This window comes from Stereum hirsutum, assembly GCF_000264905.1.
Source record: "Stereum hirsutum FP-91666 SS1 unplaced genomic scaffold STEHIscaffold_9, whole genome shotgun sequence".
Classification (NCBI taxonomy): domain Eukaryota; kingdom Fungi; phylum Basidiomycota; class Agaricomycetes; order Russulales; family Stereaceae; genus Stereum; species Stereum hirsutum.
In genome coordinates, this window is record NW_006763139.1 from 287541 (window position 1) to 299120 (window position 11580).

Consider the following 11580-nt stretch of genomic DNA (forward strand, 5'->3'; position numbering starts at 1 on the left):
CCCCAAAGCGCAAGGAAAATTCAGGTCATTTGTGGCAGGAGCTCGCAGTAGCGCCGAAGTCGAAGGCTTTATGATTGGGTGGCGGTGGCCTCACCACTCTCGAAAACTAGCTATTTTATACGCCAACCGAGAACTCCCGCTGACTGTCACACATTGCTATGCATACCGCTGAAGTGTATCAGGATCAATGCTAGTATCACATGCGAATATATGAAAGGGAAACCTGTATGAGATCGGGCTCCGTGAATGACTGCTAATCATTCCAAATGATCCCACCTAGGTAGTGCTCAGATCGTAACAGCAAGAAGAAAAAGTCGCACATCAAAACCGTATGTCCATTTCAACATCGGGCGTTCTCCACAAATTAATCCATCTTGCCACAGCTTATCTTAAAGAGCTGAACTCCTGTCCCTAGCGTATCAAATGGCCGCGTTATAGGGACTTCAATATTACATTCTCGCAACATAAAGACAAAGTATACGGGAGCTGTTCATACCACATCCGTCATATCTCCTCCTCGATGCGCCTCTGTCACACCGTGATTATCTACGTCTTCTCCAGAATGCTCGTATCCAATCCCCTGGCCCCATCGACTTCTAATCAGCACTTCCCTTCGGTCGTCCGTGCTGACTGAGCGCCGAATAACGGATGAAAATGTGATCGGACCGATTATAGTGCAGATTAGAACGGCCCATATGCCAATGAGGTATACGTCCTCTGATATAACAGTCAAACCGGTGGGTACGAGGGAGGAAGCATATCCAACTTGAAGGATGAGGATTCTGCGAGACGTGATGAATCAGCAGAGAAGAAACCCTGTGTAACAGTGATGTGAAGATGAGTAGGACAAACCCTATTTCTCCTCTCGCCACCATAGCAGTAGAAAGCATCATCGCTGGCGCAATGGACGACTTAGTGGGCCATTCTATGGTCCATCTTCCCGCCACAATCCTCGAGGTCTTGTCCGCACCCTTCTCCGTCAAGCTGACGTCTTGGGAGCCGACAGAGTCCGTCTTTGTAAATACCGAGCTAGACCTGCGGCGGACGCGTATTTCAGCAATAGGGATCCAAAATCCTACGACGAGTTTGCCTATAGTCATGAAAATTGCAAAGACGAGTCCTTGCCAGAAACGAGTGATGGTGAAAAGATCTAAAAATGGTATTCTAGAGGAAGAGATAAATCAGGTTCAATATCGCCATGTGAAGTGCAGTTGTGTAATAGAGTTCAAACAACGTACGAATACCCGATTGAGGCGAAGAATAGAGGCGAAAATATCTGTAATCCGAAGGATGAAAAAGATGGTACGGTCAACGCGAGGAAAAGTATTGCAAATGAACTGCTCACGTGCTTGTGAACGGGCCCGACCATCCTGTGGAAGATGCTACGATATGATTCACTCTCAGGATCACTCGGTAATACTGAAAGCATCACGCCCGAAAGGAAGGAACCGAGTAATACCGTCGAGCCTGCATAATATGCACTGCAGGAGGAGCCAATATCATTATAAGAAGAGCCATCGGGATAGAGAAAAGTGTACGTACATGGCTAAATGTGCAGACAGGACACATAGCCCAAGCGACAGGGCCGTATTTCCACCTAGCCGTATGATGTGTTTCTCTATGAACCGCCTATATAGGGGTCGAGCGAAAAGGTAAGTAACGGCTGGACCAAGGACTGCCAGAGCAACACTCGCGACTATGGGGCGTCCGATCGTCCAGCCGAGACTCGTGGTAATGTCATGGCCAAGCCCATCTATGACTCTGTACATGTTTCCACTTTAAATTAGTACCAAATGCATATATCGACGACGCGCTAGAAGATATATGACAAACAGCGGACGTACGAGAGCAAGACGAGGGCGATGACATCGTCAACGAGAGCCGCGCCCATAATGACGCTGCCGATCCGAGTGGACATAACGTCGAAACTGTCTGACTGGGCACGAAGGATGGAGAATGTCGTCCCGAGAGAGTCAGACGCTAGCGCGGCTCCCTACAAGTCTGTTCAGTTCGACAGCCGACATCAAGACGCAGTAAGAGGGACATACACATGAAAATGCATGCAATGCTGAGTATTTGAATACACCGGACAGAACCGCAAAAGAGAGTGCCATTGGAAGCAGTACTCCGGTAAACGCAGCGATGGTGGCGAGTGGTAGACAAGATAGAAATAGTCGTGCATCAAAGTCTAACCCCCCTGTGTCATGAGCGTAGCAGTGTTTTCAGTCGACTAGAAAAGGTAGTGAAATGATGGGTCACGGACCTTCGAAGACAATGAGTACCAAGCCCCAATATCCGACCACCAACCATGTCTCCTCCCAGCTATGCTCCAATATTCCCGAAAGTGGAGAGCCGTAAATTACACCGAGAGCGATCTCCCCGAGAAGACCTGCAGAGAGAAGGGCATCTGCTATGTATCTCGAGACTTGGAGTAGATATAGAAAGGAGCTGAGCGTGAGGAGAACAGGGAGCGTTGGCTCCTCATATATGACACCGAGAACTGAGGACGACATCTCGGTAAATGTCGATGTGATGTGTAAGGCGACAAAAGTGAACGCCGAGAGTTAGTGTACTCACGAGATATACGAACGACCTTATATAAGATAATGAGCAGGATGGGATGATTAGTTCACGCTAGAGTGACGTAGTCCCAGATCATGTAGTACGCCACAATGAAGTCCGAAAGATAGGGGAGGATAGGGGTGAAGTTAAAGCACGACTTCCAAGAGCCCACAAAACATAGAGTTGGACAAATATGGAAAGCCGAGAGGCTATGCTGCGGATGCGTATGGGCTCGACCGACTTGGAAATGAGACATCTCCACCAGTTGGGTCGGTGACAGGGGTTCAAAGCAGAGTCGAGAGAATGTTCAAGACAAGTGTTCCGCTTCGCCAAGAAAATCGCCCGAAGACAGCGCACCATTCAGGATGTACCTGACAAAGACGAGAACATGCTGGCCGGTACATTTGGGTACATTTGGAGAGTCAGCCTCTCGGCCGCTCTGGAGATTAATGCTGTGTAGACTTTGGCCACACCCAAGAATTCGAACATAGTAGACATGCCTAGAATTGCGAAACAGATGCTTTGTCCAGGAGACATCACACAAGCAATTCGAGCCTTGGCAAAGATATACAATCAACCCTTCCAAGTTCCGAAACACCCCTCAGACTCGTCTAGTGAATCGATATAATATTCATACAAAACGGCCAGAGATGAGATGTTAGTACGTGCTTGTCAAGGTGACTCAGTTGCAAGTAAGGAGTCTGGTTTCGTGCTCGACACCCGAATTCAGTAAGGAGCACAATGAACAAGTAGGCGACGCCCGTGATTACGCAGGTGATGGAGGATGGCGGCAGTAAGAGCGAAGGGTGAGCTACAGCAGATATCTTCGGCATCGCTATGCCTGGTCGTCGCCGTCAAAGTGAGAGTACTCGTCAAGAACGGGCAAGCGTGGGAACTTCCAAAACTTTTCTCTTCCACGTGGAGGTCGCGGTTCGCTCCGAGAACGCGTTTGTCACTCCGCTCAAAGACCAACAGACACGCTTACTGTGCGTTTTGATGCGAGGCCGCCACATAAACACGGATTCCTTCGTTCAAGGCCGTATGGTTCAGGCAATGTTCTGGTCATGCATAAGATATTGCCTCATATGTGCTTTTTTGTGGCGTTCCCTGGGATTTATGCATACACGTTGCCAATCGCTGTCTCGACTCTTTATACTCTGCACTACAGCTGGATTAGCATCCTTCCACCATCTCTTCACACCATGACCGAGCGCAACAAACGACGTGGATTTGGACTCTTTCTCGGAGGGTCAGTATGCGTCCCTTCGAAATATTAGCTTTCACGCTGACTCGTTGTCTGTCTTAGATCGAAGAGCAATGAAGTGAGTCTTCCAACATTCTTATCATTATTTATGTATTTATCTCTCCAATAGACGGAGCGACGAAGCGACCCTATCATCTCTGACTCCTCCCGAAACTCGTTCTCCGATGCTTCCCCTGAACCGACCCCAGAGGTGCATCGCGATATTGCTGCGACGGAGTATGCTGTGAGGCGTAGAGAGCTCATGCAGCTCATAACAGGTCTTCGTATGAAAGGGTGTGTCATGATTATAATACTTCTTTGAACTGTTCACCGACACTATCCTTTGGTGACAGCGCACATCAACTCATCAAAATTCCACGCATCGCCGTTATTGGAATACAGTCTGGTACAGTGATCTCATTGCGCAAGCTGTGTCATCCGTTTAATGGTTCCATTAGCTGGCAAGAGCTCCGTTGTCGAGGCCGTAACTGGGGTGCGCATTTACTCGCTAACTTCTTGAGTCCTCTTCTGACGATACGGTCTCGTAGATCACCGTTCCCAGAGACAGTGGTACTTGCACGCGGTATGTAGGCTTTGCTTATTACTCGAGCGTTCAAATGAATTGATGTTTAATGCCGATACAGATGCCCAATGGAATGCACCATGTCAAGTTCTGCAACCACTTGGTCCTGTCAGATTTCTTTGCGCTATGAGTATGACGACGCCGGTGTGAAGATGAGCGTCACCCAGCACACGTTCAGTCCTGTTCTCACAGACCGTGGACAAGTCGAGCTCTGGATTCGCAGAGCACAGGTAGCCATTTTATCCCTTCACCGCACGTTGACGGACTGTCAGAATCTCTCCGAAGATCAAGTCAAGGATATCCAGAAGAATTTTCCGAAAGATGGTAGAAGTATGCTTCAGTTCTCGAAGAATTTCGTCTGCGTCGATATCAACGATCCCGATGCGACAGACATTTCTTTTGTGGATCTGCCGGGTCAGTCGAATATCACTCTGAGCTATAGTGCTATTATTCAAACTCGCTCTGCTCGTTCATATAGGTCTAGTGCAGAATATGGACGTCGGAATAGTCGACCTAGTCGAGAATCTCACCATCTCTGCCATCGAGGATGACTCCGCCATAATCCTCGTCACCATGCCCCTCACAGGTAAGATGACAACGGTCTACGCAGTTCAAAGCTTCATCTCACATCGCTGCCTTTATAGACGAGATGGAGAACCAGTTGGCGTTCCGCTTGGCCAGAGAGGCTGATCCCGAAGGCAAGCGTACTGTTGGTAAATAGAACCTTTCGCTTGGATACAGGTTGATGCTGATGTTTTGCTTGGCTATCCTGCGCTACTATTTATCTGAACAGGTGTTCTTACAAAACCCGACAAGATTCAAGCGGGCGATTTGGGAGCTCGTCAGCGGTGGAAGGACGTGATATCGGGCAAAGCTCATCCGTTGCATCACGGTTATTATTGCCTTCGTCTTCCCGATGACGGTGAACGCGCCCAATCGATTACTCGTGCGCAAGGTGAAGAGATATCGAATGCCTACTTTGCTTCGAACACTCCGTGGAGCGAGCTCGGTCCAGCCGGACGTCGCAGGCTCGGGGTCGCGAACCTCGTTTCTGACGTATCCCAACTCCTGATGCGCCTCTTGGAAGAAGCGTGCGTATTCGTCTAAATCGAATCATTTACAGAACTGAAACCATCTCCACAACCAGACTCCCGAGGATTCGCGAGGAAATCAGTTCCCTCCTCTCCGAATGCATTGCCGATATCGCCGCCCTTCCTGCCGCTCCCGAGACCGACAACGCGACTACGACTGTCATTCTCAAAGTTTCCAAATTCACCTCCGAACTCTCTATGATGGTTTATGGCCGAGGTGATATGACCAGAGACTTCATACAGCGCAATCAAGCGAACTATGGCGTCCTTCGTCGTAAAATACGTGGTACGGCTCCGGATTTTAGGCCGTACCATGACCGCGCTTTGCGCTCTCGTCCCTCGTATCCTGGCGATGAAGACGGCGACCCAGACCCACTCTTGCAACCACTCGACCTTTCGGAGGTTCGATATATCTTGAAGAAGTATGTGTTTCCCGAATGCGGACCGACATGGTACTGACGCTTCCAAGACATATCGGCTGGGAGCTTCCAGGTCACATTCCCTTTGAGGCTACGAAGGAGATGCTGGACTCTTCGATCAAGTTATGGGACGTACCCACTCGTACCTGCTTCCAGTCCGCGTACATGACGCTCACGAACATGGTCGACAACTTGGTTATGGATCACTTCCAGCAACTCACGCAATTTGAGAGCCTTGTCGCGTCAGTTGACTCTCCCTCCTTACCATACTTGATTGTTTAACTTATGTTTTGTCGCACAGTCAACTCGCTCATGAAAATCTGGCGGAGATATGGGCGAGTGCGTCGAAAGAGATCGAAAAAGCACTTGCGCGCGAGCGAGACCCGCTCTGGAGCCAGAATAACCATTACTTCTCAGCGGCCAAGTCTAAATGGCTCGGGATATACAAGTCGAAACGCCACGAACCCGGGTTTTCCGAGGCCGACTTGCCATCGAGGGCAGTTACCCCATCATCAGAACCTGCTTCCCAACAGCCATCTCCCCAACCGCATTTTCTATCAATGCCTTCTCAATTCGGAGGGTTCGGAGGGTTCGGACAACAACCTTCTGCCTCAATGCCTGCTCCAACTGGAAAGCGGGGAATCTCCAAATCCGTAGAAACGCATCAAACTCAAGCACTGCAAGCTTTGGCGACACTCGGATATCACGGAATCACTGCTGCCGATTTTCATCGTCTTTACCCCGCCGACGAGTACGAAGAGGAACTGAAGGTCATGGCGGGCGTACGCGCCCATTTCCAGGTCGCATACAAGGTGCGTTACCATCACCCGTAATTTCTTTACTTACCTTTTCATGCTCCTGATCGTATCATTCTCCCTCTCGCAGAGAATCATCGACCAAGTTCCCCTCACGATCGAGCACTCCATGAATCAGCCTTTCGCAGACGGTCTTCACGCCGCGCTCTTGGGTGTCCTCGACGTCGGATCGAAGGAGAAGATGGAGGCGCTGTTGAGTGAGGATCCGGCCATTGCGAAGAGGAGGGAGGAGTTGAATGAGACGAAGGCGCGTTTGATGGATATACAGGCTCATTTGGAGAGCTTCGTGCTTTGAAGGGGGATTGTGGACGATTCGTTGTATACGTGGGTGATTTTGTTGAATTTTTTTCGGAGATGATTAGAGATGGAATTTGAACTTAGAGTTGTATGCGCTTCGTGATGTGTCTTTGGTTGTAGAAATTAGAGCGAATTGGAGGATGTATTGTGGAAAGGTTCAGAGTTGCACGTGCACATCACCGGCTTGTCGCCACCACAGCTTCGAAGGCGCCCTGTGTGAGAGAAAAATTATATTCGGTCTCCTTCCCACCAATTGCGGGCGGTGTAGATTCAAACGCCTGCTCGGCTGACTGAGTGTGATTCATTGTATGACACAATGAAATGACACGAATCCTTGAAAAGATTCCTCATGCTGTCCAATTCTATAAAAGGCTGTTCTTTTAATACCATTCCGTGCGAGCCGAAGTGTTATATCTGGCTTCCTCGTACAAGCCACTTGCTCATTGCCCAGCACAATCCTCATCCCTCTGAGATCACTCGTCTGCGGTGTCATTAACCTTCACCACCATAAACACCTCACACACTCCTATAAACACAGTCCTTCATATCGATATGGGCTCTATTCCTTCCAAGCTCGGACTCGGTTTCACGGAAGAGGAGAAGAAGATCCTCAGTCGAGGTACCCCACTCGAGAGGGAGCGGCGCAGGACAGAGGCGAAGTCCCTGACGAATGGGTATATGGCAACGTCGATGGGGACGTTTGGGAGTTCGGGCGGGAAGTTCATACCACCGCGGAAGGTGTAAGACAACGAAGAGATATATGCGACTTTGATGCATACAGGGCAAAGGAAGAGAAGCTCATGTGTGTAATAACCTCTCTTCTTAGCCAGCGTTACTCGTACTCATATATTTTTATGTATTGTTGCTGCTACCTGTGTTGATATCTATGGTTTACTTACAGATTTGGCGAGAGATTGGAACTGGGCGTTGATCATTGTGCGAGTGGACACAGCGTGGAGCCAGCGCAATTTAACTTGTGGCGAACTTGTAACTTGACTTGCCTGCCAAATCGGGCATGACTTAATGGAACAAACTTGTGGCACTTGCGTACCTCTCACTTGTGGCGCACTTGTGCTCCTATAATCCTCGATAACCATGTAGCTCACCAGCGATGACACCCATAAGTATCACACCTGGTGTGCCCTACATCGTTATTCTCCCTCTTCCCGTGTTGACGCGTATCTCAACTACGAATCTTTGTTACTCCTGCTCCGACTCGCTCGTCGATCACTTAGTCTCGGTTATAGCGGGCTTAAACCTCCACTGCGTACACTCTTGCGTAATGATTTCTCGAGCTAGCGCTGTAGCTGGAACCTACCCTCGGAGATTTGATTTGTCTAGACGGGCTATAGATGTCCAGCATGGCGATACGGGCCATTGCAAAGATGGAATCCTTGGGACCAACTTGGGACTTCCATCGATGATATAACCCTCCCGTTGAGGTCAAACAGAGCGGTAAACTTCACGCGTACGGGTTATATCTGAGTGGAGTCCCGAATTCATTATGACCTCTTTCGACCATGGCGAAACACTAGCCTTTTGTTATCTCGATCTCTTAACGTTCTCTTCACTCTAGTTTTCCCGGTCAGCATGTGTCTGAAATACCTTTTCCGCTGCTACATTCAGCACACTGATCAACTTATGACATGGTGTATGATTCACTTGCGTGTGCTTGTGTCAAACTTGTATGACTGCAGTAATGCAAACTTGAGCAAACTTGTAGGGCCAAGTTTCTCAAGCGAGCTTGTAAAGCACGCATGCTGACTTGCAAGTTAACTAAGGTAGCCTAGTCTGTCGAAGTAAATGTGATCATCCAGTATATATCTAGTCGCTATGAAAGTCTCGCTGTACTTGGATACTGGGGACGCCCAAGTCATCGCTATTGGCATGCTAAAAGTGATGCTTTAGTGGGCACCAGTAGTGGAAAGCTCAGCATCGGTCAAGGTACTTAGTAGGAGGCAGGCAATACATTGATGAGCTAGCGCTTCTGATAAATACGATGGTCTTTGACTACTGTGTCCGCGGAGGCATCATCTACAGTATCCGAGTCCTTACTTGTGATGCTTGTGGTACAGAGGCAAACGGCCAGCTACCCGTTGGCGATTGTGCACGCGAACTAGTCAAACACGTGATTACATGTAGGTATGTCCGACAAGGCATGGTAAGTGTTATACCAGTGGTAGAAGGACATATTGATGCCTCATGATCTCAGAAGTTTCACAAGTGTGCCAAGCTATACAAGTTCGTAAACGCAAGTTTGACAGCCAAGTGAGCTTGCAAACTTGCAAGTTAACTGGGACAAATTAACTTGTACACCGACAAGTTTGCGCAAGTTAACTTTTGGGCGTCGCAAGTTCGTATTACAAGTTAAAATGTGAACCCTCAAGGCCATACACTGCCCATGAAGAGAGCACACGTATTTCTGAGGAAATATTGATATATCGCACATCGCTCATAAACATCTTCAGAAGACCAAAACGTCCTAGAAACCAGAGATTCGTTGTTGTGGGCGCAATTTTCAAACAGGGTTGGCGGGCACGGGGCATGGAGACTCGGAGAGCGCCGTGGGCACGGGCACAACCCAAGAATAAAGTTGACGCAAGAACATCTGGATGGTGATAGGGCGTCGATATCGACGCACTGACATCCACGTTCACAAGAAGAAGACAGACAGAGAAGTGTATGTAACGCACGGCTGCACGGCATCGAGGCTAACGAAGCCGCGCTGTCTACAGTGGGCATCAGCACCTCCACAAGGACCAGAGTTCGCGATCAGAGGTGAGGTCCGCCTCATGAGCGCAGCGGCAACACGCCGACAACGACAACAACGACGGGTAGTTCAAAATCTATATATGTGGCACCGTCCAGCACCTAGAATCCAGCTCCAGCACCCAGGTCGGAGATAAGACGAAATGAGCAACCTGCAACTGGATCCTGAAACTGTAACGAGTGAGAAAGTGAAAGACTAACAGAGCGAAAAGGTCGAGTCATCGCCGGTCTAAAGCCATCGAGTAGGATCAGTACTAGGAGTAGTATTTATGCTTAGGCTTAGGACTCCCTACCGACGCCATCATCATCCCTTTAGAGGCTTTCCAGAAAAATACCCGGTCAGGAGAAGCCCACAGGTTAGTTCCTCGACACGGGTCCAAGAGGGGTAAGGCGCAATCAGGGGCTTGAGCCCTGGACCTGAAACCGGAATAAGGACAAAAGTGTCGACGGAAAGAGCAACAACAGCAGAAATAACTCTGAAAGACGCTGTTCCCTTTTATTCTTCTTTGTGGATGAATCAGAGAGAGGAAAGAGAGAGGAATATGGAATAGAGTCAAAGGATGATTAATGATCCACAGAGTAGGAATCCTCCGGTCAAATCTGTCAATACCAATACAGAATTGCAAGCGTCAGAGCCAGAGTACTTATGGAGAGAACGAGAGCGGCAATATTGATCCAGAGAAGAATAAAAGGAAGAAAGAAAAAGTCCGCCACCGACATCGCGGGAGCATAATTCGGAATATTAATCAATCTCAAGGCTCGAAGTGTGTTCAGGTACCGTATCGGGAAGAAGCAGTAAACGATAGCCAATGCGGGAGACAAACACAGGGTAAGGTATCGACTAGCGGTGGCGTTTGGGCCTTCGAGCTTCCTTAGCGATTCCATCATCGTTTGCCCAGAAGCTCAGAGCCCAGGTCGCCAACGAGTCACGACGGATAAAGCACCGGTAACCACTACTTACCCTGAAAAGAGAATAGGACAAGAGAGTCGACCGAAGCAGGGACACCGACGGCAGGAAGACGAGTAACAAGGGCATTGGCGCGGGTATGGTGAGAAGTGCAACTGAGAACGAGAAGAAACGAAGGCGCCAGTTAAAATGGCGTCACCGCCCTGCGAAGAAAACCGCGAGCACGTAGGGGAAGATCAATCAGGTCTCCGGGGGATAAAGCAGTTGAAGGCCAAGGCCGCTAACTAGTCGCAGTAATAGGTTTAGGCCTTCAAGCGTAAGTGTCCCAGGCTCCCGACTCCATTATCATATCCATCCCACTTCCAGAAAGCAAGACCGACCTTCCAAGCATTTTAGTAGCGGAAGAAGACCTGTAATCTGAATCAGAGTTCAGCTCTCCGACATCAGCGCAACACGACGTACCTGTTGAGTTTAAATTACGAAGTGTATAACACGCAAGGGACAAGGACATTGATTACAAAGGGAAACAAGGTCCTGATCGAAGGATACTGTAACGCTGGTGAATACATAGATGAATTGAAGGGAGACAGAGAGACGGATGCGGATCTCGTATAGAGTCAAAGTCTGGTCCAGATCAAGTAACGTAGAGATTTTGTGCACTGACGCGAGTTACGAGCGTCAGAGACAGCGACGATGAAAACGAGTAGCGAGTACGCTCGCCCAGAGATTCAGAAAAGTATGTATGTCCGCCACCGATTCAGACATCGTCGCATCATGGCATTGACATACCACATACACCACAGTACAATGAATAAGACCGCAAACAGTCCGAACGCTCGTCGGTAAGTGCACCACATCGTGATCCACATAACATTCTTCCCATTAAAAGAAAAA

The 11580-nt window shown here is 48.9% G+C and overlaps 2 protein-coding genes across 2 annotated transcripts; one reads left to right on the top strand and one right to left on the bottom strand.

Annotated features, from left to right (window-relative positions):
- Positions 1-437: 437 nt before the first annotated feature.
- On the bottom strand, positions 438-2518 carry STEHIDRAFT_140002 (Sodium/hydrogen exchanger). Its single transcript, XM_007305311.1, has 8 exons — positions 2264-2518; positions 2049-2197; positions 1845-1993; positions 1543-1761; positions 1346-1481; positions 1239-1276; positions 853-1164; positions 438-782 (listed from the first exon to the last, which is right to left on the bottom strand). The coding sequence occupies exons 1-8, from the start codon at positions 2511-2513 to the stop codon at positions 491-493; spliced, it is 1545 nt and encodes a 514-aa protein (XP_007305373.1). The 5' UTR covers positions 2514-2518; the 3' UTR covers positions 438-490.
- Positions 2519-3788: 1270 nt separating this feature from the next.
- On the top strand, positions 3789-7008 carry STEHIDRAFT_98792 (uncharacterized protein; the record flags this gene model as incomplete). Its single annotated transcript, XM_007305312.1, has 15 exons — positions 3789-3811; positions 3869-3884; positions 3936-4099; positions 4159-4211; positions 4264-4298; positions 4354-4388; positions 4450-4802; positions 4867-4974; positions 5033-5101; positions 5182-5479; positions 5536-5901; positions 5949-6140; positions 6200-6398; positions 6660-6710; positions 6784-7008. Exons 3-15 carry the CDS (start codon positions 4068-4070, stop codon positions 7006-7008), a joined length of 2016 nt encoding a protein of 671 aa, XP_007305374.1. The 5' UTR covers positions 3789-3811; positions 3869-3884; positions 3936-4067.
- Between the last annotated feature and the right edge of the window lie 4572 nt (positions 7009-11580).

Bases quoted from the DNA above. Each gene is read 5' to 3' on its own strand.
- STEHIDRAFT_140002 (XM_007305311.1), bottom strand. From the start codon at position 2,513: ATGTCGTCCTCAGTTCTCGGTGTCATATATGAGGAGCCAACGCTCCCT. The intron at 2,198-2,263 runs GTCCGTGACCCA...CTCATGACACAG, and splicing joins GGTACTCATTGTCTTCGAAG to GGGGGTTAGACTTTGATGCA. The intron at 1,994-2,048 runs GTATGTCCCTCT...ACAGACTTGTAG, and splicing joins CATTGCATGCATTTTCATGT to GGAGCCGCGCTAGCGTCTGA.